The sequence below is a fragment of the Cajanus cajan genome, chromosome 10, assembly GCF_000230855.2.
Source record: "Cajanus cajan strain Asha chromosome 10, NIPB_CcT2T_4, whole genome shotgun sequence".
NCBI classification, from domain to species: Eukaryota; Viridiplantae; Streptophyta; class Magnoliopsida; order Fabales; family Fabaceae; genus Cajanus; species Cajanus cajan.
The window spans coordinates 40,390,915-40,418,179 of record NC_138526.1 but is presented as its reverse complement, the minus strand read 5'-3'; the positions used below and the strand labels follow the sequence as shown (position 1 = coordinate 40,418,179).

The 27,265-nt window shown below is 30.5% G+C and overlaps 2 protein-coding genes across 3 annotated transcripts; both read left to right on the top strand.

Annotated features, from left to right (window-relative positions):
• The first annotated feature begins 6,122 nt into the window (after nt 1–6,122).
• On the top strand, nt 6,123–25,416 carry LOC114915488 (putative terpene synthase 2). Of its 2 annotated transcripts, none has more exons than XM_083064953.1 (7): nt 6,123–6,311; nt 10,331–10,613; nt 10,719–11,091; nt 11,204–11,422; nt 23,905–24,046; nt 24,127–24,372; nt 24,569–25,416. In XM_083064953.1, the coding sequence occupies exons 1-7, from the start codon at nt 6,198–6,200 to the stop codon at nt 24,860–24,862; spliced, it is 1,671 nt and encodes a 556-aa protein (XP_082921079.1). In that variant the 5' UTR covers nt 6,123–6,197; the 3' UTR covers nt 24,863–25,416. The 2 variants fall into 2 exon arrangements, with proteins under 2 accessions (XP_082921079.1, XP_082921080.1); XM_083064954.1 differs by lacking the exons at nt 6,123–6,311; nt 10,331–10,613; nt 10,719–11,091; nt 11,204–11,422 and adding exons at nt 20,465–20,641; nt 22,687–22,969; nt 23,085–23,457; nt 23,566–23,784.
• On the top strand, nt 11,671–12,805 carry LOC109791104 (putative sesquiterpene synthase). The gene is made up of 3 exons (XM_083066008.1): nt 11,671–11,715; nt 11,796–12,041; nt 12,216–12,805. Exons 2-3 carry the CDS (start codon nt 11,820–11,822, stop codon nt 12,540–12,542), a joined length of 549 nt encoding a protein of 182 aa, XP_082922134.1. The 5' UTR covers nt 11,671–11,715; nt 11,796–11,819; the 3' UTR covers nt 12,543–12,805.
• Nucleotides 25,417–27,265: the final 1,849 nt, after the last annotated feature.

The window sequence follows — 27,265 nt, the reverse complement described above, 5'->3', positions numbered from 1 at the left end:
CCCATTAGACTGAAAGGGCAACTTTAACAAAGGCAACTTTTCTAAAGAAAGGCGGAGAAGGAGGAAGTAGATATGACAACCAAAGTGCGAAGCCGGGGCAAACTGGAAGGCCAAGGCAACATTAAGATGCTCAACAAGCATTTCACACCTTTAGAGGCCAATTAATGGGGTTCTCAAAATTGTTGATGTGGGGAATTAGTGTTGCTTTCCCCAAAAATATGATATGTTACTCTCCCATTGTTTTGTTTATCTCCACTCTCATATACTTGTGCTTTCTTCCTTGAAGCAATAAAAGCCCATATTCCCCACCATTCGTCATTTTTGTGTGTTTATTTCATTATTATATGCTAAAAGTGCAACATGCGATGCAAGAAAAACCAATAAATAAAGTCAAAAATAGGCTAAAATATCTCAATTACGATGATTGATTCTAAGAGTCACAAAGAAATGAAAGATCCCTAGCTAACTTTATTGAGAAGATTACAAATGTTGACAATTTTGAATTGTACTATCAGACAAGATAGCTTATCTAGCGACGCAATAATTTGACAAAAGGTCAGTCTGAACACTCATGCTCGTGAGGGGGTCAAAGGTTGGAAAAATGATGCAAAAATAATAATAATAATAACGGGATGAAAGGTCAAAACTCATCTTGTTATTATTTTTCCATTAAAACCATTTCATTGCATGTCATGCATACATCATGAACCGATTGAATGTTTATTACAATTTCTAAATTTGAATTTTCCTATACTTACTTGGTTGTTGTCCCGATTCTTAATGTTTCGAGCTCCCGTGCTCACTCTTTAATTTTCAAGCTTCTATCAATCGTCTGAGTCCCCGTGCTCACCTTTTTTACTTTTTAAGCCTCTATGTTCACTCTTTTAAAGTTCCAAGCCTCTATCAATATTTTGAGTCCCTGCACTCACTCTCAATCTTTCGAGCCCCTGTGCTCATTTTATCAATGCTTGGGTCCCCGTACTCACTCTTTTAATCTTTCGAGCCGCTGTGCTCACTGTAATACCTTATTTTTTATTTATTATTATTATTTATTATTAAAATGGCATTTTCGTGAATTTTATAAAGGTATAGGGGTATTATTGTAATTATTGATGGCATTTTCGCAATTTTCAAAAAGTTTGAAGGGTATTTTGGTAACTTGGAACGGGCCGTTCCAAAAGCAAAACGGGTCGTTCCAAGCTTTAAATTTTAACTAAAAATCTTGAGTGAGAACGGGCTCAGAACGGCCGTTCCGACAAGGAGAACGGGCCGTTCTGATTGTGAAACGGGCCGTTCTAAAGGGAGAACAGGCCGTTTCAAAAGGAGTACGGGCCGTTCTGCTGGAAATTGGGAACGGGCCGTTCCGGATTTGGAACGGGCCGTTCCAGTTCAAAAATTTGCGTAGATTTTTCGAGCCCAGAACGGGCGTTCCGATTTTTGGAACGGCCGTACCGGTTAGGTGAGCCAGAATTGCTATAAATAGGGGCTTGGGGAGTTACGAAAATTCATACCTTGGGAAGAGAAAATCCTTAGAGAAAGAGGGAGGAAAGGAAAGGAGGAGAAAGAGGAAGAGAAATCCGGTAGAGGTGGTTCTGTCAGAATAAAGAAAAGAGGAGAAAGAGGAGGAGGTTCTGCTCAAATTTCGGTTCCTATCTAAGGAAGAGAGAGGAGGAGGTTCTGCCCGAGTTTTGGTTCAGGATTATCCAAGTAAGGGAAGTTAGTTTTTGAAATTATTAATTGTTTGATGATTAATAATAAATGAATATTTTTGAACTGTGTCAAATTTTGTTGTTGAGTCGAGCTGAATTATATGTTGATTTATAACAGTATTTTACTATAAGAATGTTGAACTGAGTTATGAGTAGTAAGTTGTGTTGAATACTACTTAGCTGTGTTGTATGCTGATTTGCTATACTATATAATGCTGAGCTGTATGCTGATTATACCCACTTGAGGTGGTGTTGTTACTGCTGTTGTTGCCGCTAAGTCGGTGTTGTTATAGCCACTAGAGTGGTGCTGTTGTTGCCGCTAAGTCGGTGTTGTTATAGCCACTAGAGTGGTGCTGTTGTTGCCGTTAAGTCGGTGTTGTTATAGCCACTAGAGTGGTGCTGTTGTTGCCGCTAAGTCGGTGTTGTTATAGCCACTAGAGTGGTGCTGTTGTTGCCGCTAAGTCGGTGTTGTTATAGCCACTAGAGTGGTGCTGTTGTTGCCGCTAAGTCGGTGTTGTTATAACCGCGTTACGGTGCTGATGTTGTTGAACAATATAAGCTGTGCAGATGTGTTGATAACTATAACGATGAATTTATTTACATTGCTAATCCTTTACTAGTATGTTTTGATTTTTAAAGAATACTAGCTTACCCTTGCATGTTTTCCATGTGGTTGGAACTGCAATGATCATACTATGTATGGGAGCAGAGCAGAAATAGGTGGGCGTCTTGGGATGAGTCTCCGGCGGACTTTGGAGCTAATTTGCTTGTGTGGATATTTTGCTTGTAGCTACTTGGGATAGTAGCATTTGGTTGTAATTTTCCTTGGTACACTTTAACTCTAGTCAGACTGGAATCTTGTATATTTATATATTCTAGATCCTGTATTTATATACTTGTTCTATCTGTCTGGTGTTTTAGTGTGCTATACCGTGTGTAGTGACCAGCCGGGTCGTTACACTTAATGGTATCAGAGCAGTTCGAGTCTAGTGGACACTCTTTGGGGGTGGTTCCTTTAGACTTTTGTTGTGCTAAACTCTGTGTTGTGCTGTCTTGTTGTGTTGATTGTTGTGGTGTTTTGTTGTGTTGTTGATGGTTGTTTGGTTTAGTTATTGTGTACTGAAGATACTGTTACTTCTGTAGACAATGACTATAACCAATGAGCTGATAGCCAGTGCCATAAAGATGATGGCTATGGCTATGCAGCAGCAAAATGCTTATTTTGCTAGGATGGACGCTGGTAGAGCTGTAGCTGGTGCAGCAAGGCCCTTGGGGTCGTAGGAGAGCCGGGATCTAGCTGGGTTCTGGAAAATGTCGTCTTCCTTAGTTCAAGGGAGATGTAGTTCCAGAGGTAGCTGATCACTGGATCTGTGAGATGGAGAAGATCTTGACTGTATTGGGATGTTCTCAGGAGAGTAGGCTGGCATAGGCTGTCTACATGCTGATTGGGGAGGCTGAGCATTGGTGGAGTGGTACAAGGTAAACTTGATCTGTTTACCTTGGGAGGATATAGTCTTAGGGATGGATTGGTTGTCTGTCAATCGTATCCTTGTAGATTGTGCCAATAGGCGGTTGATCTTTTCTCAGGTGGAGGAGGAGTTGTTGATTTCAGCTGGTCTAGCTGAATTATTGTTGAGGGAGGAAGCATAGTGTTGTCTTCTTCTTACTACCATAAGTGTGGAGACCGAGAGGGTCATTGCTGAAATTGATGTGGTGAGGGATTTTTGTTGAGCTCTTCCCGGATGAGGTACCTGGGTTGCCTCCTGTTAGGGAGATGGAGTTCAGCATTGACCTGGTTCCAAGTGCGGGACCAGTGTCAGTAGCTCCCTATAGGATGGCTCCTGCTGAGCTGGCTGAGCTGAAAGATCAGTTGGAGGACTTATTGGAAAAGCAGTTGGTGCGACCGAGTGTTTCGCCGTGGGGTGCTCCTGTGTTGTTGGTAAAGAAGAAGGATGGGGGTAGTCGACTGTGTGTTGATTACCGACAGCTGAACAAATTGACCATTAAGAACAAATATCCACTTCCCCGGATAGATGACTTAATGGATCAATTGAGGGGCGCGACGGTGTTTTCTAAGATTGACTTGAGGTCAGGATATCACCAGATTAGGGTGAAGGAAGGTGACATACCGAAGACTGCTTTCAGGACTAGGTATGGTCACTATGAATATGTTGTGATGCCGTTCGGTGTGACCAACGCCCCCGCTGTGTTCATGGACTACATGAACAGGATCTTCCGGCCGTTCTTGGATAAATTCGTGGTAGTGTTTATTGATGATATCTTAGTCTATTCAAGGACCCCGGAGGAACATGGAGAGCACTTGAGGACAGTGTTGGAGATTTTGAAAGTGAAGCAATTGTATGCTAAGCTTTCAAAATGTGAGTTCTGGTTGGATGAGGTGAAGTTCTTGGGCCACGTGATTTCAGCTAAGGGGATTGCTGTTGATCCGGCTAAGGTGGAGTCGGTATTGCAGTGGGAACGCCCGAGGACTGTCACGGATATACGGAGTTTTGTGGGCTTAGCGGGTTACTATCGGAGGTTCATTGAAGGATTCTCTAGGATAGTAGCGCCTCTGACCCAGTTGACGAGGAAGGAGCAGCCGTTTATTTGGACAGATGCCTGTGAACGGAGCTTTGAGGAGTTGAAGAGAAGGTTGACTACTTCTCCTGTGTTGGTGTTACCGAATTCTGGTGAGCTTTTTTTTATTTCTACTCGATATGAGATTTGTAAGATGAGAGTTGTATTTTTTTATATATTTTTTAATTATCTTATCTTTTAAGAAATATGAGATTTATAGGTGAAAGTTGCTCTCTAATTGTTTTATAACACTACTGAATTTGGTAATAATGAGTGATTTGATACCAATTTAGAATAGTGAATTAAGAGTCAACCCTATAGAATGAACCTGTAAGGTGATAGTTATTACTCACTTATATACTATTTAATTATCTTATCTCTAATCGATGTGGGGCTTAAGTTTTTTCTAATAAATAATTATCGCTAATAATAAATTTTAGTGTAATATAAATATATTTTTAGTGCTTATTATATATTAGCCATTAATATTTTATATATAACGGTAATTAAATTATTGTCATTAAATAATTGTCGTTAATAACAAATTTTGTTGTATTTTGCACCCAGGCTTCTTCATGGCTTCTTTAATTTGGTTGCCATCACAAGGCCACTTGCAACAATTGTCATTTTTTGTCTATTTGTTTTTTCAGCTTCACCTTTTTCAGATAAAAGATTTTATAGAAGTTATGGTAAGAGAAATTTATAAATTAATTTATACATAAATTAATTTTAATTTATGAAAAATTAATTATTTTATTTATTTTCCTAATATATATATATAAGGAACATATCAAGTGAGAGAGAATTTATTATGAGAGATGAGAAAGTTAAAATATAACCCTTAGATTAATTTCCTCTCACTTGATTAATCTAAGAGTTATATTTTAACCCTCTCATCTCTTATAATAAATTCCTTCTCACTTGATATGCTCCATATATATATATATATATATTCTTGTAAATACTTATGAAAAAGATTATCCCAATGTATTTGTCTCGGTGGTAGTGGTATCTCTATTGTGAGGGGTTTTAAAGGATTTCCATAGGATTGATTTCGATGGGTATCATGTTAACGTGAAGTAGGTTTGGTGTTTTCTTAACTGGGTTAGGTGGCACTTTTATTTTAAGCTTAGGGGCGGTTTCTTGGAAAAAAAATTTTTAATCTTTGGCTGCGCACATCTTATACTTCTGTTTAGCCACACGCTCCATTATTTTTAATAGAAAGTTTAATTTTACTTACATGAAAATGAAACAACCTATAAGAAAATATAAACCTTTTGAAAATATTCAATCAAAATATATAATATAATTAACGTGTTTACCGAAAACACGACGATCAAAATTATTGAGAGAGCATCATAATATTATTTTATACTTTTTCACTTTTGGCTCAGTCCTCCGAAAGCTATTTATGTATCTTTCAGTAACAGGAGAGGTTGATGTTAAATATTGTATTTGGAAGTTGATTGTAAATATATATATTTTGAAGAGTGTTGATATTGCCATAAGATTTTGTAAATATTGTTAAATAACTCCGAAAGCTATTTATGTATCTTTCAGTAAGAGGAGAGGTTGATGTTAAATATTGTATTTTGAAGTTGATGGTAAATATATATATTTTGAAGAGTGTTGATATTCTCATAAGATTTTGTAAATATTGTTAAATATTGTATATTATTTTGAAGAGTGTTGATTTTCCCATAAGATTTGCATGCCTCGTCCAAAATCAACTTGTATATCTTATGCTTGCTTAATTACTTATTAATTTAATTGCAATTCACTCGTGACCCAATCAACATATGTGTCCAAGCATGTATTTATAGTCCCAACAAAACACTTATTTGGCACAAAATCGCATACAAAACAAAGCCTTTTTCCTTAGAAGAAACCTGTTGAAAGGTAGTAATTAAGATGGCACTTGCAGCTTCCACCCAGATTGAAGTACCTGACATCGCACGACCTCGGGCAGATTTTCCTCCAAACATTTGGGAGGATATTTTCCTTCAATATGATTCAGAGTCTTTGGTATTACCCTACTAACCATGCATCCATATTTTACACTGTCAATTCATATCAAATTATTGGTACCAAGATTTCAAAGTAACTGTAATCGAATAATTAATTGATAAGTTCATAAAGAATCTGTAGTTAATCGAATAATCGTGTAAAATAATTTTACACTCTTAGTGAATAGTCAATTTTCTCATATTTTATAGTTACGCGCATTCACATAGGTATTATGATTTGTTTGAATTTTAATATAAAATATTATATTGTTTTAACCTTGAAATCTTGAATCAGTCTAGCTGGCTGGTTCGCATATATCTATTGCGATCACTCTAATTAATGGTAAGGCTTTGAGTATATTATATGATATTTAATTTAAATTTTATCTTCATTATAAAATATATATCGAAGAGATTTATTTATTTTAATAATAAATCTGTTTAAATTTATTTTATTTAATAATTCATGTTTTATATCAATTTTAACGATTTAATTATTGAATTTAAAATTTTTAATACATAAATTAAATTTGTAAATTTTAAAAATTTAAAAATTATTTGATGTTTCGTTTCATTAATTCAAATTGGCGAATAATCATAAAATTATTTTATATGTCAATATGAATTAATGAAATGAAGTATCAAATACTTTTCAAAAAATTTTAAAATTTGTAAACTTGATCTATGCATTAAGAACTTTAAATTCAACAGCTGAATTATTGAAATTTGATATAGAACATGAATTATTGAATGAAATAAGTTTAGATAGACCTACTCCTAAAGTAAATGAATCCCTCCTTATATAGTTTATATATATAAGGAATAATCAAATTATTTCAAGAGTAACTATTAGTAAAAAAATTTCACACAATAACTTATCATTTATGTTGAATTTCAACGATTCAATGGTTAAATTAAAATTTCTTAATGTATATATCAAGTCTATAAATTTTTAAAACTTTTAAAACTGTATTATTCTTTATTATATAGATTCAAATCAATGTATGTATTAAATACTTTTATGATTATCCATCAATTTGAATTAATGAAACGAAGTATCAAATAGTTTTCAAAATTTTAAAAAAATTTAAAATCTTGATATATGCATTAAAAACTTTTAATTTAGCAGTTACATCGTTAAAATTTAATATAGTGTTTATGTGTGTCTATACACACACATATATATATTACAAGTTACAACTACTTATTTTCTTTTAGAAAGAAAGGTTAACAAGTTATAAATACAACTTCTAAAAAAGAAGTTGGTGTAAAATTAGCAAATGCTTATAGGACTTGTTAACATATATACACACTTCTTTTTTAAAATGCTAAGGTGTTGTTTGCTAATTTACTCCTTCCATAAAATAGGTTGATGTAAATTACACACACACATATTAATAAATGGTTTAGAATAAAAGATTATAAATAAAGCTACTACACCGTCACCATTGTAATTACATTTATCACTGTTGTCATCATTACCACTACCACTATTGTCACCATAGTTTTCAAGAAAATTTTTAAATTTATAAATTTGATCAATACATTAAGAACTTTTTATTTAACTGTTGGATCATTGAAATTTAACATATATCATGAATTATTGAGTAAAGTAATTTTACCTTTGATCACACCTCTTCTCCCCCCCCCCCCCCCCGCCCCCCCCCCCCCCCCCTCTCTCTCTCATATATATATATATATATATATATATATATATATATATATATATATATATATATATATATATATATATATATATTCACTTACTTTTAGAGTATGTCTTAGTAGACTTACTCTACTCAACAACTCATATTCTACATCAAATTTCAGCAATCCAATCATTAAATTAAAAGTTCTAAATGCATAGATCAAGTCTGCAAATTTTTAAAAAATTTTAAAAATTATTTGATACTTCATTTCATTAATTCAAGTTGATGGATAATCATAAAAATATTTTCTATATTGATTTGAATTAATTAAACGAAGTATCAAATAGTTTTAAATTTTTTTAAAAAAAAATTTAACATCATTTATATATTAAGAACTTTTAATTCAACAATTAAATCATTAAAATTTTATGCGGAATATGAATTATTAAGTAAAGTAAATATAGGTAGACTTACTCTTGATATAAGTGGATCCCTCCTCACACATACCTAATTCACATGTAAAAGAAGAAATATGTTAAAAAATATATATTATGAAAATCTCAATCTTTATTTAGGGGAGTGTATGTTGCCGCAAACTTTGAGTAGACTTTGATTTTTTTTTATAAATAAATTTCTCTATTAATTTAGTGTCAAAATTTGTTGACATTAGGTATAAGTCTAAAAATTTATATAAAATCTGTTATATTTAATAATTTTTTGTATGATGCAAATTTAATCGATCTAATTGTTGAATTATGTAATATTATATTCAAGATTATATATATCAAATTTTACATGCTTTGAAATTTTCTATATATGTATCCAAAAATAGATATTTACAAATATTTTAAATTAAATATCATATTACATATTAAAATAAAGCAATATGATGAACAACTAAATAAGCTTGGAATCATGTGAAATTGGATATATATGATCTTGATTATAATATAACATAATTCAATGATAGGATTGATTAAATTTGTATTATACCAAAAATTATTAAATGTATAAAATTTGATATAAGTTTTTAGACTAATACCTATAATCTGATGTCAATGGATCTTGATTCATTATTTTATTTTATTTTTATTGAGAGACTTATAATATGTCTTATTGAAGGGAATGAATAGATGAGAAAAGCCAATGAGAAAGAGACATTGCACATTAATTCTTGGAGGATCCATCCTATGTGATTGTAATATTTGCGTCTTAGAGTTTAACTAATTAAGTTAAGACTTGTTTGGGTAAATTTCTCCACAAGCACTTTTAAGATGAAAAAACAAGAAGGGAAAATGAAATGAGCTTTTTTAAGTTAAAATTAGCTTATGATAGGTTAGCTTCTTTAAAATCATACTTTTAATTTATGCATGAGCTAATTTTAGTTTATAGAGAAGGTTTTATTTATTTTTTTTTTTCTAATTATTTTTTTCTTCTAAAAGAGTTTCTAATTTTTTTTTTATCCAAACAGACTCTTAAGAGAACATTGGAAAAGTATTTTGGTAGAAATTTATAAAAAAGAAAAAAGAAACATGTATAATCATAGTTTTAAAAACCGGACCGGTCATCGAACCGGTTAAGGTACTGGGTCAGTGGGTCAAAGGTTGAACCGGTGGGTCACTAGTTGAACCGCATGACTCAATTTTTATTAAAAAATATTTATATTAAATATATTTTATACTTATAAATTTTAATAAATTCATATCTTATTTTAAATTTCAATTTTTCTATCTTATTTAAAATTATTTTTATTTTTATTTTGTAAAAAAATACATAAAAAAATTACATGTTAAACGGTATATTAATACAAATTAAAAATATAAATAATATGTACATATATAATATGCTTGCAATTAATATAACAAAATAATATATGTAATATTTACATAGATATTGCATTATTAAATATATAATTTAAAATTAATAATATACTATAAAAGTTATTTAAGTTGTATATATTGCAAACAAATATATTAGAACAAGTAGTCATTGTTATATTTAATAAGACTCCTTGCTTTTTCATTAAGAGATTCAATTTTCATTATTATTTTTGTGATTTATGGTCCCTTAAAATTTTTTTAAAAAAAATAAGAAAAAAAAGTGGTTGAACCGGTTTGACCCACCGGTTCACCGGTTGAACCGGAAAATTGACCGGTTCAATCTGGTTTGAAACGGGTCGACTGCATAACCGATCCAACTTCAGATTCGAACCGGCTGGACCACCAGTTCCCGGTCCAACCGGTCGGACCAGCCGGGTCGGTCCGAGTTTTAAAACACTGTGTACAATACAAATTAATTTAATCACTATATATATATATATATAGACACACACAAAGATAAGCTTATAACTTTATTAAATATTATAAATATTAATTGCTAGTATTTGCAGGAAGTCAGTGAAAATGTGAAGCAACATGCTCAAACACTAAAAGAGGAGGTGAAAACAATGTTTCAATCATCAATCAATCAAAGTATCATACAAAAACTAAGTTTTATTGACTTACTTCAACGTTTTGGTGTATCATATCATTTCCAACAAGAAATTAACCAAACATTGGAACAAATTTATAACACTTTTGCAAAAACTAAGAATATCGGTGAAGATGGTGATCATCACTCTCTTGCTCTACTCTTTCGTATACTTAGACAACAAGGATATCCAATTTCACCAAGTATGTATAAAACTTTTCATTCATATTTAGATTATAAGAAAAAAATACACTATATATGCCTTTATTAAATAATTATTGTTTGTTATATATCTATTAATTGAGCAGATGTATTTAACAAATTCAAAAATGAGCAAGAAAACTTCAATGAAATCCTTGCCAATGATATTCAAGGTTTGTGTAGCTTTTATGAAGCTGCACATTTAAGAACTCATGAAGATGATATATTGGAAGAGGCTTGGGACTTCTCCAAAACTCATCTTAAATTATTGGTCGACCAAGTAAGCTCATCTCTTGCAACACAGATCAATCACTGCTTAAGGCAACCTCTTAACAAGAATGTACCTAGGTTTGAGGCAAGGTATCACATGACTCTCTATGAACAAGATCCTTCCCATAATGAAACTTTGCTAACCTTTGCAAAAGTAGATTTCAACATTCTTCAAAAAATGCATCAAAAGGAAATTGGTATTATCTCGAAGTAAGTCCCTTATTTTTAAAATTTATTTTCCCCATAGTGAAAACATTCATAAAAAAATTAATAAAGTAAATTAAATTATTAAGGTGTAGTTTTTTTTTTTTTTTTTGCATAGGTCCCGGAAAAAATCAAACTTTGTCAAAAGGATCCCCTTTGCTAGAGATAGGTTGGTTGAGTCCTATCTTTGGTCATTGGCAATGTCCTACAAGCAAGAACATAGCAAAGGGAGAATGATGACAGGAAAAACAATTGCTTTTATGACTATTCTAGATGATACTTATGATGCTTATGGCACAATTCATGAACTTGAACTCTTCACAGAAGCAATTTTGAGGTTGATTCATTTCACAAATTATATATATATATATATATATATATATATATATATAACAGAAAAATGATTTTATAAACATCATGATTTACTTTTAGCCAGTGACTTAAAGTTTTTGTCAATAATTTCTTCTTCTATTTTACCTCAATATCTCAATATTTATTAATTAAGCCAAATCTAATCTCGGATATTTTTGTCTTTGGGTGAATAAAAAATTATGGGTGGATATATGTATATGTGACAAAGCAAAGGAGAGTGGAAAATCAAGTTTTGTGGTGCCATATTTTAAACAAGCTGTATGATTATCCTAATTCATATTTTCTTAATTGAATATTTTTCTCTACGGGATTCAGTATATTAGTTATTTTACTTGCAGATTTTTACCTTCACAAAAGGCTATATGGTTGAAGCAAGATGGTGTCATGAGGGTTACATTCCAAAATATAATGAATATAAAGTTAATGGAATCTTAACAACTGGTATACCTGTTCTTCTAACAACATTTATTGGCCCAGGAGAATTTGCAACAAAAGATGTTTTTGATTGGATTTTCAGTGATTCAAAAATCATTGAAGTTGCATCAGTAATTGGTAGATTCTTGGGTGACATAGGCTCCCATAAGGTATGAATTCATTTCAAATTAGAATTAGCGATTTGATTTCACATATACATATATCCACCCATAATTATTTATTCACCAAAGACAAATATATACGAGATTAGATTTGGCTTAATTAATAAATATTGAGAATTATTGTGGTTCCTAATTGAACTTTTTTATTTGTTTTGGTTATAGTTTGAGCAACAAAGAGTACACACTCCCTCAGCTGTCGAATGTTGCATGAATCAATATGGTTTTTCTCAAACAGAGGCCTATGACCACATTCTCAATGACGTTGAAAATTGCTGGAAGATTATAAATGAAGCATGTCTCAAGTCAAATGATATTCCAAAGGTTGCACTTGATTGTGTGGTTAATTTAGCACGTTCATTTCACTTTTTATATGGAGACCTCCAGGATAAATTCACAAATTCAGAACTAATGAAAGATCAAACCTCTACACTGCTTGTGGATCCTGTGTGCATCAATCAGCACCAGTACGAGAAGCTATATCACATATAAATGAGAATAACACATCATATATCCTTCCTACTTAAAGAAGAGTACTATCATAATGCTACGTACTAGCGACTATAAATAAATATGAAATAAGAATGAAGTGTGCGAATGAAAGTCAATTCATCCTACTTGAAATGCTCTATGTGTTAGTTTGTGACAAATGTTGTTTGTAGTATTTTCCATTTGTTGCCGATTATCTAGTTACCAATATAATAATGTTTAATTATTTTAATTCATATATATATATATATCTATTATTTGTTCAATTTTTGTAGGATATTTAGTTAGCTTTTTTTTAATCATAATTCAGTTTTTTTTTTAATCAACAAAAGAGATATATTAGAATGGTACAAGAAATACCAAAACTTATATACAAATCATTGTTTAGAGCTAGTCCAGAAACTATTTACTTAAGCATTTGATATAATAGGTTACATTCTATATATAAAATAGTGACATACTCCATTAATTTTACAGGCTGCCCCTGCACTAGATAATAGATATTGAGTAAATTAAAGCTCCAATCTCCCTTATATCTCAATTCCATATCAGACTTAGAACAGAATAGGAAGCCAAGAAATGATATTGCCTAGGTGCACTACTAGGCGGGTCATAATTGTAAGTGATAGTTACAAGAGAGCCCCTGACGCTTAAGGTTGACGCCCTAGCAAGTACCTATATGCTCCTACAGGCTCTCTTCATTCTTTTCTTGGACTGTGTTTTGTATATCTTACATACTAAGAATATTCAAATTACTAAATTGAACTAAACTAAAAAAAAACTAAACTAAATTATAATAAATAATTCACAAAACTAAATTGAACTAAAATAAATATTAATTAAACTAAATTAAACTATTATCTAGTTTAGTGAACTAAAAGAAATATTAATTAAAATAAATTAAACTAAACTAAAATAAAAGTCCCTTACGGTTCTCACGAGAACTCAGGGATAATATAAAATTCACAATTACAAGCTCAATTACAAAATTAAAGACAAACAAATACACAACATCAAAGAAAACAATGAGGAAGCATAGAGAAGACAAAAAACACAATACAATTAATTAGAAAAACCTGCTTCATACAATATAAGCAACAAAGAAGGGATTGAGAACTAATCCTACTACCTAACATACATCCCACATCTAGAACCTAGGTTTGTGGATCTCCAAGATAACCTCCCACAAACCTAGGTTCTCTTATCAATTCTTTAAAGTGTATGTATAAAAGGTAAAAGTGAGAAACACGAAAATAAAAAATAAGTAACCTGATTTATAAAAACTTAACTCTCCCTTAACTTTTCAATAAAAATATTTAGATGTACTTCTCTAATAATTTTTATACAAAACCATTTTGTAAATAGTTATTATTTAATTAAAAATTTCTTTAATTAATAAAATATTATTTTAATGATTTTAGAAAATTTAAAATGTTATACTCTTAGCTAGATGTTGCAAAATTGTCCGATATAATTAATTATAGCATCAATAGGGAACGCTCAGGTTCTAAGATTCAAAGGCCCAAAAGAGTATAATTTATTTTTAAAAAAATTGAGAGTTAGGTTTAAGAGGCTTTTTTTTTTAGTTTTAGAATTTTTATGGAATAGATTCCCAAACCAAGCCGCAAATGAATATAACACCAAAAATACATTCAAGGCACATGCGAGCATATTTTCCAGCAACCAAAACGTCTAGAAGATGCTGCACATATTTGTATAAAGAAAAGACCCAAAAAAAAAATGCCAATATACAGACTTTAATTTACAATTAACATAAAAGTATTATGTGACATCTTAGGTATAAAAAAATGAAAAACAATTATGACAAAAAAAATGAAAATTGATTGTCAAAATATTAAGACTATAAACAAATATATATATATATATATATATATATATATATATATATATATATACACTAGTGCAAAAATTGGATTTAAAATCGGAGTTTTAAGATTGATTACAAGGTAACCGATCTTAAAAGTGACGCAGTAGCAATTTTGTAAATAATATGAATACTTTTAAGATCGGTTGTTTTATGACCAATCTTAAAAGGTATGTCTAACACAACTTTTATGATCGGTTATAAAAGAACCGATCTTAAAAGTTGTATCAGACATAACTTTTAAGATCGGTCATAAAATAACCGATCTTAAAAGTACTTTTAAGATCAATTATTTTATGAGCGATTTTAAAAGTGCTATCTTTAAAATCGGTTATTTAAGAACCGATTTTATATACAAAATCGATTCTTAAATAACCGATTTTAAAAGTATCATCAGAAACCTTTTATATTTTCCTCCATTCTCATTCTCTTTAATCTTTCCCTTCATTCCTTTTTTTACTCTCTCGCGCTCTCATTTTCTAAAGTCTCCCAAAAGGTAAATTTTGTTGTCGTTTTTATTTTCTTCTTTTCATGCTCTTCTCGTGTCTCTTTTCATCTTTTCATGCTCTTCTATTGTCTCTATTTTCGTTGCAGATTCATTTTGGGCAAATTTCGAATCTGGAACGACCGTTCTGCAAGGAGAACGGACTGTTCTGCAAGGAAAACGCTCGTTCTAAAAGGAGAACGACCCGTTCTCCTTGCAGAGTTGCAGAACGGGTCGTTCTGGATTGGTTTTAACTTACTCCAAACTATCCTAGAACGGTCCGTTCCATATTATAATTTTAGGCCTTTTTAACAACCTGGAACGGTCCGTTCCAATTTTGGAACAGCCCATTCTAGTTTAGTTTTGTTTCAAAACCCAAGCTTTTAAGATCGGTTATAAAACAACCAATCTTAAAAATTAACTTTTAAAATCGGTTATTTAACCAACTTGACTCTTTTAAAATCAGTTACGAAACCGATTTTAAAAGTTAAAAATAACCGATTTTAAAAATCTCTTTTTCACTAGTGATATATATATATATATATATATATATATATATATGAGAAGGCAAAGAATAAAAAAAATGACAAAGTTTCTTTATGTGTTTAGGTTTTAGGTCTAAACACATAAAAGAAACACATAAAGAAATAAATTATGAATATATATTTTTTAGGCCTAAACCCTATAAAAATAAAACTAGAAATTGGGCCGTTGTTAAATCTGTCAAAAAAACAAATGTGTTTATTAAATAAATAAATAATAAAAATAATTTTTGAAAATAGTGTTGATGTGCATCCGGCACTTTTGACACAAATTACAATTATATATATATATATATATATATATATATATATATATATATATATATATAAAAGTCAAAAAATTGGAGCTGTTTGATGCTATTGCTCATTATTTATTAGTTTTAATGCTTATTATTATTATTTTATGTCAACCATTTAACGTTGTATTAATATTCGCTTATCTAATCTCTCTATTTAATGGTTGTGATAGTTTTAAAACACTTAAATTATTTTTGTTTTTAAATAAAAATAAGAAAGATTACAAAGATGATCGCAATTAAGACTAAACATAAATTTTTATACTTTTAATTATCTCAATCCTTTTCCCACTTAATCACTAGGGTTAGTGGTTAACTTAATTTTATTTCATCATTTATCATTTGTATAAGTAGTTTTTCTCTTACAAAATAAACATCAACAAAAGGATAAATAAAAAACATAATGAATAAAATGATGAAAATGTTTTATTTTATCTACTTAATTTTTTTTATTTATGTTTATTTACTTAAAATATTTTAAATTCTCTTTTTTCCTTTTCAAATTCTTTCAATACTAGACCAAAATTAACATAAGATAAAATTAAGTTTTTACCCCTTCATTTTCCTCTTTATTTCTTATAAAAAATTGAAACGAACAACAAGAGTTTATAAACATAGCTTTTCTTTCTTTTATGTCTCACCTTACCAAACATTGTGTAAGATTTATTCTATAAATAGTAAATATGTTCCAATACTTTTACCAACCAAAGTTGGGTTTAGTGTAAAAAGGATTAATCTCTTGCAATATGAGAAAACAAGGTTTGAATTTCTGTTAGAAGAGGTGTCCACATTTAATGTCTAATTGTGTCTCAAAATGGATTGTTTTAAAAAAAGTATATTACATGTGTGAAAAAAACAAATTGCATGTTTGGACTTTGGAGTAATTTTCAATCGCCAGTTTTATAAATTATAACAACTTTTCAGTTTTTATTTTAATTTTTTCCAGTAGTTTAGACAATAAATTTATTTATAAAGTTTCAAAATAAATTATAATCACTTTGTAGTTTTCAAATTTCCTTTTATTTTCTAATTTGTAATAATTATTTATTTATGCTTATGATTTATTTATTTATTTTATTCTTATCCTATATAGAATTTTAGTAATATAAAATATTAAATAAAAATCACGCTTCTGATATTTAAAAATTAAATGATTACTATAAAAAAAATTAATAAATGATTTTGTAACCGAAGAAACTAAAAATTTAATATAAAAATCAATACTTTGTATTGTATTTTATCTTTAAAAATTATCTTAGACATCACAATTTCTCTACACAGTCCTGAGAACATGCCATCATGAAACCAAAACTAAAACTCACATATTAATGAAGAAAGAACACAACAAATTAAAGAGGGTAAAAAAACTGAACCATGAAACTATCATGGGTTGTTGATGTATGGAAAATCTTAAACTTCAAATTTCTAACAGCAATGAACTTGTTCTTTTGAGCACTTATAAAGCAGCATTGAAATTTCTCATCAACCTTACTCTATTAATTTCTTTTCTTTAGTTTGGAATAGTGTGTCCTTCTACCCGCCCATCTTAATTAAAAACAAATATTTTCCTAAATACCGATGACATAATTTTTTTTTTTTTTTTATAAATGATGATATAAATCTATTGAGTTGTTGAGTTAAAAGAATTATAAATGACAGGAAGTAAAAGTAAAATTGCTAAGAATTGTTAGCTAATAGAGGATTGATCGGGTCGTTCAAAAGACTGACTAGTGATTAGAAGAAAAAGGAAAGTGGACAAAGAGTTATCAATGACTCTTGTCATTACTACATTTTAATTATTTAATAACAGTTTCTTTCTCACATTTGTTAAAATATTACTATATATTAAATAAATTAGTTATTTTATAATATTTTTTTTGAAAAATATTATTATAGATAGAATAACATTTTATATTTTAATATTATTCTTTTTAATTATTTTTAAAATTAAAATTTTATATCGAGTAAAAAAATGTTACATAGGTTATTTTATAACATTCTTTTAAAAAAATGTTACTACACATAAGTAACTTTTATTACTTCCTGTCATTTATAATTCTTTTAACCCAACAACTCAATAGATTTATATCATCATTTATAAAAGAAAAAATTATGTCATCGGTATTTAGGAAAATATTTGTTTTTAATTATATCTCGGTATATGCTTTTCCCACATACAGAATATGAAATATCTAAATAATATTGGGTAGAAATGATTATTTTTATTACCAAATCCACCTCATGCAGACACTTCCATGAATTTTCTTTGTCATTTCAGCCGGCAGAGTGGAAAATTGAGCATTATTTTTAAACTAACTAATAAATGTTGTTTTGCATTATTCACTTAATAAATTAATAGACATCATAAATGAGTGTCAAAAACGACCAACACATGTACATATACGGATTTGGTGCAACGTAGTTAGTAGACTGAAACGGGACGTTCTGGATTTGGAACGGACCGTTCCAGTTTGGAAACGGCCCGTTCTGGGCTACGCCTTTGAATCTTGGACTGGAACGGGCCGTTCTACAATGGTCATTGTGAGTTAAATTCCCCTCCAGAATGAGTCGTTCCGATTTTAGAACGGACCGTTCTAGTTTCTGAACAGGCTGTTCTGCATGTGAATTTTACGCATAATGAAGGAGCCTAGAACGGGCCGTTCCGGATTTGGAGCGGGTCGTTCTGGCCAGTTCAGACTTCTATAAATAGAGGTTGTTGGCATTTGAGGAAAATGAAGGTTTTTAGAGAGAAGGACTCTGGATTAGGAAGCTTGCTTTGGGTGGATTGAAGTCCCTGGTTGAGTTTCGGAAAAGGAATTCCGCTTCTTCTCAGTTCTTGGCTATTTTGACTCAATCTTCAGGTAAGGGAAGCTAGATTGTAAAGTTGTCGGTTGTATGTTAGTTGGGAGCTCATTTGGGTACTTAGGTTGATTAGTATGAGTTGTGTTAGGTGATGAAAATATTGTGTGTTGCTAATATATGATTAAATATTTATTAATGATGTTGTTGGTGATGCTTTCATGATGAAAATGGAATTGAAATGAGATGTTGTGTTGTTAAAATGTGTTGTTAAATAACGTTGATGAGTTGTTGTGTTGATATACCATGTTGTTTAAGTTGAAAGTTGATGAGTTGAAAAGTTGCTATGTTGTTTAAGGTTGTTAAAGTTGAGATTGATGACTATAGTTGTTTATTGCTGTAAAGTCGTTAAGTTGCTTATTGCTGTAAAGTTGTTAAGATGCTTATTACTGTAAAATTGTTAAGTTGCTTATTGCTGTAAAGTTGTTAAGGTCCCTATTGGTGTAAAGTTGTTAAATTGTTTATTGTTGTAAAGTTGTTAAGTTGCTTATTGTTGTAAAGTTGTTAAGATGCTTATTGTTGTAAAGTTGTTATGATACCTATTGCTGTAAAGCTGTGTTGTTGAGTTGTAAGCTGATTAAGCTGTGATGATAAGTTGTTGATCACTAAGACTAGGAGAGATGTTTTCGAAGTTGCCCATCCCATTGTGTGGATTGAGATAGTTGTGGTGCTCTGAGAGCCCAATTTGTTGAAAAACCCTCCTTGGGAAGTTATCCCTTGAGTGGTCGTTGTGTTGTTCTCCTCTAGGACTTAGTTGATCCCGTGTGTGGGCAAGGTCGAGACACACGTGTACAAAGCGACGGTATAGGGGCAAGGTCGAGCTATACCGCCGATTATAAAGCGACCACGGTATAGGGGCAAGGTCGAGCTATATCGATTATAAAGCGACCACGGTATAGGGGTCAGGTCGACCTATACCGATTATAAGTGGCCAATTTGAGTAAAGTACGAAGTCAGGAACTTAGTTCCTAACCGAGTACTATATTTCCTTTTTTAAGTGGCAAAGTCTGAGAAACCATTATCGTGTTGTGGATTGATATCCTTGTTTTTTGTGTTGTCGGTTCGGTAGGACCTAGCCACTTAGACTACTTACCATGTTGTAGGAGATCTCCGAGTCGAAATGCGTGACGACGCATAAGTTGTTAATGAGTTGATTTGTTGTTGATATGAGTAGTACATATGTTGTTGTGTTGTTAAGCTGTAATTGTGTTGTATGTTGACCTTGTTGAGAATGATGATAGTGCTGTTATGTTGTAAGTTGCTTATTTGTTTACAAGTTGTGTGTTGATCTATGATATTGTTGAAGTTAGTTGAAATTAAGTTGATAAGGTTGATATATGCCATGTGTTGAAAAGATATTATTTTATGATGATTGAATTGTAAATTATGAGTTGATTGTGTTGTTTAAAGTTGAAATGATGTTTAGATGTATAGTTGTTATGTTGCATATTAAGTTATTATGAGTTGTATTGTCTCTAGCTTACCCTTGCATGTTTCCATGTGATTTGGACTGCGATGATCATACGTTGTATGGGAGCAGGACAGGGATAGACTGGAGATAGTTGCGTTGTTCGTAGTGTGACGGTCATGAATGGTCGTTATATTTGGAACTTCTAATTTTATGGCAAAAAAAAAATTTAAAATAACTTAATGCATTTAAATGTGCGCATGTCATAATTTAAAATAAAAAAATTAAAATAATTTAATGCATTTAAATGTATACGTATTATAATTTAGTTTATTATAAATTTAATGACTTAAATGCATTAAATTACCTTAATTTTTTCACCATAAGTTAGTGGATATATTTCACACATGCAAGCTGGTTTAAGAATATAAATATGTAGCTAGATGTTTGGGTGTTTCATCAATAAGCTACGCACTCTTTTCCATAGAAATTAAAGAGCAGTTTGTATAAAGCAAAGATGTCCATTGCAGCTTCAGCACTTGCAGTGTCTGATGTCAAGCGACCTTCCGCCAATTTCACTCCTAGCATATGGGGAAATACTTTCCTTCAATATGCTTCTGAATCAATGGTACATTATTATTTTATATATATATATATAGACATAGGGTTTGCTAACTTACAAATACCTTTTTTTAGAAAGAATATGCTAACAAATTATAGTTACAATTTCTGAAAACAAAGTTGGTGTAAGTTAGTAAATGCTTGATGTAAGTTAGCAAATCTCTCTCTCACATACACACATGCATACACACATAATTCATATTTAGAAGGAATATATTAGCAAGTTATAACTATAATATATTTTTAAAATATTCTCTTCTAGTGTAGCTTGCTAATTTACTCCCTCTAAAAATTATGTTAATGAATAGACACACACATACATTCATGTAAGTGTGTGAATATATATATATATATATATATATATATATATATATATATATATATATATATATATGCACATGTATATTATAAGAATATTATTTTTATATGAGAAAGAAAATACTCAATCTCAACCTTTAAATTAAAATAAACGGTTTAAATTAAAAGACTATAGATAAAACTACTACACATGTTGCTATTATAATTACCTTTATTATTGTCGACATCACCATCACCACCACTACGTACAACTATTGTTAACTACAATTTTATTTTATTTTATGGTAGTGAAGTGGTGACAATGGTGACGATAGTGATTGTGACAATGGTGGTAGTTGCTATGTGTGTAGGAGAGTCATCCATTTATTTAAAGAGTGAATCTTGGTAAAATTATTTCACTCAATAACTCATTATATAAATTTAATTATAACGATTAAATCATTAAACATAAAGTTCTTAATGAATAGATAAATTTACAAATTTTTATAAAATTCAAAAATTATTTGATATTTTGTTACGTTAATTTAAATGGACATATATTCATAAAATCTATTTGATATTATAATAATATAACAAAATATCAAATAATTTTCAAATTATGTACAAATTTGTAAACTTGATTTATTCATTGAGAACTTTTAATTTAATGGTTCGATTCTTAAAATTCAATGTATACTTTGTAACTCTTAAAGTATGTGAATCTATTTCACACATACACAAAAGCTCAATAATTAATTAGGTGAGTGCTAACTACTGCAGATTTTGAGTAAATTTTGATTTTTTTATATAAATAAACTAGAGTATTAATTTATAATTAAGATTTGTTGACACTATGTTAAGTAAAAAAACTTACACCAAATTTTATACATTTAATATTTTGTTTTGTATGATACAAATTTAATCGATTCAACCGTTGAATTATATTATATTATATATCACATATATCAAATTTCACATGATTGGAATTTTTTTATATATGTTATCCAAGGATAGATATTTATAAATATTTTAAATATCACATTATACGTTAAAATAATACGATGTGATATGAACTACTAAATAAATTTGAAATTATGTGAAATTTGATATCCACGATCTTAAGTATAATATCATATAATTCAACGGTTGAGTCAATTAAATTTTTATTATACAAAAAAATTATTAAATGTATAAGATTTGAAATAAGTATTAAATCTTATAAATGATGTTAACAGGTTTGATTCACTATTTTATTTTATTTTTATAGACTTATAATATGTCTTACCAAAGGGAAGGAATAGAGGAGAAAAGCCAATAATAAAAGAGACTGCACATTTTTAGAGCATCCATCCTACCTAACTGCAGTTTTTGTGTATCGGAGTTTAACTAATTAAGTTGAGTTATATTTGTTTTGATATTTTTATTCAAAAGCGCTTTTAAGAGAAAAAAGAAAAAAAAAGCTTTTTTATAAGTTAAAACTAGTTTATTAAAAGTTAATTTGTAAAGACCTTCTCCTATTTACTTCTTTAAAATCATATTTTAATTTATACACAAACTAATTTTAGTTTATGGATAAAAAAAAATCTTCTTGCCTTTTTTCCTAAAAGTACTTCTGTAGAAATTTATCCATATAAACTCTTAAGAGGACATTGAAAAAGTATTTTGGTAGAAATTAATAACATAAGAAACATGTATATTACAAAGATAAACATATAACTTTATTAAATGCTATATATTAATTGACAATGTTTGCAGGAAGTTAGTGACAGTGCAAAGCAACAAGCCCAAACACTAAAAGAGGAGGTGAAAACAATGTTTCAGTCATCAATCAATCAAAGTATCATACAAAAACTAGGTTTTATTGACTTACTCCAACGTTTTGGTATATCCTATCATTTTCAACAAGAAATTAAGCAAACATTGGAACAAATTTCTAGCACTTTTGCAAAAATTAAGAATATTGGTGAAGATGCTGATTATCACTCTCTTGCTCTACTCTTTCGTATACTTAGACAACAAGGATATCAAATTTCACCAAGTATGTATAAAACTTGTCATTCATATTTAGATTATAAGGATAAATACACTATATATTCCTATATATTAAAGTCATTAAATAACTATTATTTCTTATATATTTATTAATTGAGCAGATATATTTAACAAATTCAAAAATGAGCAAGGAAACTTCAATGAAACCCTTGTCAATGATATTCAAGGTTTGTGCAGCTTGTATGAAGCTGCACATCTAAGAACTCATGAAGATGATATATTGGAAGAAGCTTGGGACTTCTCAAAAACTCATCTTAAATTATTGGCCAACCAAGCTAGCCCATCTCTTGCAGCACAAATCAATCATTGCTTAAGGCAACCTTTTAACAAGAATGTACTTAGGTTTGAGGCAAGGTATCACATGACTCTCTATGAACAAGATTCTTCCCATAACGAAACTTTGCTAACCTTTGCAAAAGTAGATTTCAACATTCTTCAAAAAATGCATCAAAAAGAAATTGGTAGTATCACCAAGTAAGTCCCTTATCTTTAAATTTATTTTCCTTATAGTGACAACATTCATTAAAAACGTAAATTAACTTTATTTAAATTGTTAAGGTGTAGTTTTTTTTTTCTTCATAGGTCTTGGAAAAAATCAAACTTTATGAAAAGGGTCCCTTTTGCTAGAGATAGATTGGTGGAGTCCTATCTTTGGTCATTGACAATGTCCCACATGCCAGAACATAGCAATGGGAGAATGTTTGCGGGAAAAGCAATTGCTTTTGCGACTATTCTAGATGATGCTTATGATGCTTATGGCACAATTCAAGAACTTGAACTCTTCACAGAAGCAATTTTGAGGTTGATGCATTTCACACATTATATATATAGTCAAGAGAAAATGACTTTAAAAACATCATTATTTACTTTTAGCTAGTACTTAAAGTTTTTGTCAATAATTTTTTTCTTTTTAAATTTCAGATGGGATATTAGTCTCATTGAATCTCTTCCACAGTGCATGAAAGTAGTATTTGACAAGCTTGTAGAGTTGTGTGAAGAAATAGAGTTGATGACAAAAGAGAGTGGAAAGTCAAGTTTTGTGGTGCCATGTTTTAAACAATCTGTATGTTTATCACAATTCATGTTTTCTTAAATGAATACTTTTCTCTTCAAGATTCAGTATATTGGTTATTTTACTTGCAGATTATGTCCCTCACAAAAGGCTATATGGTTGAAGCAAAATGGCTGGATAAGAGTTACATTCCAACATATAATGAATATAAAGTTAATGGAATCTTAACCACTGGTATACCTTTACTTGTAACATCATTTATTGGCCCAGGAGAATTTGCAACAAAGGATGCTTTTGATTGGATTTTCAGTGATTCAAAAATCATTGAAGCTGCATCAATTATTGGCAGATTCTTGGATGACATAGGCTCACACAAGGTATCAATTCATTTCAAATTGAAATTAGTTATTTGATATTATTTATTTGATATATATATATATATATATATATATATCCATAATTATTTATTCTTCAAAGAAGAGGATATATGTGTGATTAGATTTGGCTTAATTAATAAATATTGAGAATTATTATGATCCTTAGTTAAAAAAAATTATTTGCTTTGGTTAATAGTTTGAGCAGCAAAGAGTACATGTTGCTTCAGCCATCGAATGTTGCATGAAACAATATGGCTTTTCTCAAATAGAGGCTTATAACAAAATTCTCAATGACATTGAAGATTGTTGGAAGGTTATAAATGAAGAATGTTTCAAGTCAAATATCCCAAAGTTTGTGCTTGATTGTGTAGTTAATTTGGCACGTTCATTTCACTTTTTATATGCGGACTTCGAGGATAAATTCACAAATTCAGAACTAATGAAAGATTACATCTCTACACTACTTGTCGATCCTATGTGCATCAATTAGCACCAATACAAGAAGCACTATCACATATAAATGAGTAGCACATCATATATCTGTCCAACTTTAAGAAGACACACTATCATAATGCTACATACTAGTGAGTATAATATCAAATAAGAGTGAAGTGTGGGAATGAAAGTCAAATCATCCTACTTGAAATGTTCTATGTGTGAGTTATGACAAAGTTGTTTCTAATGCTATCCATAAGTTGCCAATTTCTTAATTATCAATGTAATGTAAAAAAAATAAGAGTTAAGTGTGAGAATGAAAGTCAATTCATCCTACTTGAAATGCTCTATGTGTAAGTTGTGACAAAGTTGTTCCTAGTATCATCCATAAGTTTCCAATTTCTTAATTATCAATGTAATAATGTAAGAAATAAGAGTGAAGTGTGGGAATGAAAGTCAATTCATCCTACCTGAAATGCTTTATGTGTGAGTTGTGATAAAGTTGTTCCTAGTATTGTCCATAAGTTGCCATTTTCTTAATTATCAATGTAATAATGTAAGAAATAAAAGTGAAATGTGGGAATGAAAGTCAATACATCCTACTTGAAATGCTCTATGTGTGAATTGTGACAAAGTTGTTCCAAGTAGTTCCTATAAGTTGCCTTTTTCTTAATTATTAATGTAATAATGTATGAAATAAGAGTGAAGTGTGGGAATGAAAGTTAATTCATACTACTTGAAATGCTCCATGTGTGAGTTGTGAAAAATGTTGTTTCTAGTTGTTGATATTTCCGTTGACATTAGTTTCTGTCTTTGTTATAAATCAATTTTATTCTATTAATGGACTCAAACACGGTAAGTATACCGGTCGTTCAAGTAGTAAATTTAAATCGTACCCACAGGGACTAGTAGGTAAAATAAGCATTTAATGACTATTTGTGACTAAAGAATAATTCCAATTTTTCATAGGTTGTCATGCAATTCAAATAAAGGTTATGACTATTAGAACTTCAAACCTATGATATAATTAGTGTGTGTGTGGAAGGGATAAGAAATGGTATTGTGATTTTGTAAGATTGTGGGGTCAGATGTCATCGAACTTTACTCTGATGAATCTTTGTTCTCTTGTTACATTCATTGCTTAGTCAACCCATAATTTTACTCAAACCTAATCCCTTAGAGCAAGAGCCTAGGTGTAGATAATGAATATCAATTCCTTGAGTATCCAATACATATACCTGCATTACGGGTTAGGATTTACGACTACTAATGGGCCAAGCTCCATTCTTAGATACATTTTTCACTAGGTATTTGTTTCAGAGCTAATTCAAAAGGCTACTTTCCAATACCCAATGGACTCTATATCAAGCAAAGGAAAATCAATCCAAAGCAAACATTAAGAATAGAAACATACACAATAATGAATGAAACAACATATATATATCATTAATAAAGTGAAGATTATAAAAGAGTTTCGTTGGTTACATCTAACCCCACAAAACAATAGGTAAAACTGCTCAAAACAATGAGGGTGAAACAAAAATAGAGATGGAAGAACCGAAAGAAAGACCCACACACGAACAGTCCCAAGCACCAGGAATACCTTCCACAACTTCTAGAAGTTGCCTAATGTGTGAATGAGGGAAAAATCCTCGAAGCTTTGCTCAAATACGAGCTAGGTGAGACAGGATAGGGTTTATACGCCCGACGCGTTATGCTTAGCGCCCGACGCATGGCCTTCCAGAGAGTTTAGATGCTCTCTGTCTCAAGACACGCCCGACGCAAATACTCTTGCGCCTGGGACGATATCTTCCAGAGAGTTTAATTGCTCTCTGTCTCGAGGCACGCCCTATGCGGATAATCTTGTGCCCGGTGCAGTGCTGAGTTACAGAGTGGTGCTCTCTGTCTTGACCAAGCCTGGCGCGAGTAGTCTTGTGCTCAACAAAGGTACTCTTCTCCTACTCATTAGCTCCTTAAATTTCGAATCCCATGGGTCTTCAAACTCAACTCATTAACTCAATACCTGCACAAAAAATGAGGTGTATCAAGGTATTGTTAGATAAATTTTGTAGTTTAGAACGGGCCATTTAACTTTTGGAACGGCCCGTTCTGGTCAATTTATGCACTATGCTTTCTTTTTATTTTTTTTAATGTAATATGAGTTTTAATGTTTAGCTTATAAACTATTATAATTATACATTATTTCGACATGTTTTCGTAGTGTGATGTGCAGGTTATCCATATTTTTCATTATTAGTCACAGTTTGACTCGTACAAGTTTTGAATCTATTAAGACAAGGTCTTATTATTATCATCTCATGTTTTTAAGTTTAAAACACTATAGTTTCATATTTCAAAGGTGTTTCCTTTAAATCTAGCTTCAAACTTAGCATTGCAGCGAACACAATTTACCCTTTCAACACAAACACAACGTAGTCTTAAAGAGTAACATCAAGTA

What these genes read in the sequence shown, in the direction of transcription:
- LOC114915488 (XM_083064953.1), top strand. Translation starts at nt 6,198, where the DNA reads ATGGCACTTGCAGCTTCCACCCAGATTGAAGTACCTGACATCGCACGA. An exon ending in GAAATTGGTATTATCTCGAA is followed by an intron (nt 11,092 to 11,203) that starts GTAAGTCCCTTA and finishes TTTTTTGCATAG; the next exon opens with GTCCCGGAAAAAATCAAACT. An exon ending in TGCCATGTTTTAAACAATCT is followed by an intron (nt 24,047 to 24,126) that starts GTATGTTTATCA and finishes TTTTACTTGCAG; the next exon opens with ATTATGTCCCTCACAAAAGG.
- LOC109791104 (XM_083066008.1), top strand. Translation starts at nt 11,820, where the DNA reads ATGGTTGAAGCAAGATGGTGTCATGAGGGTTACATTCCAAAATATAAT. An exon ending in GTGACATAGGCTCCCATAAG is followed by an intron (nt 12,042 to 12,215) that starts GTATGAATTCAT and finishes TTTTGGTTATAG; the next exon opens with TTTGAGCAACAAAGAGTACA.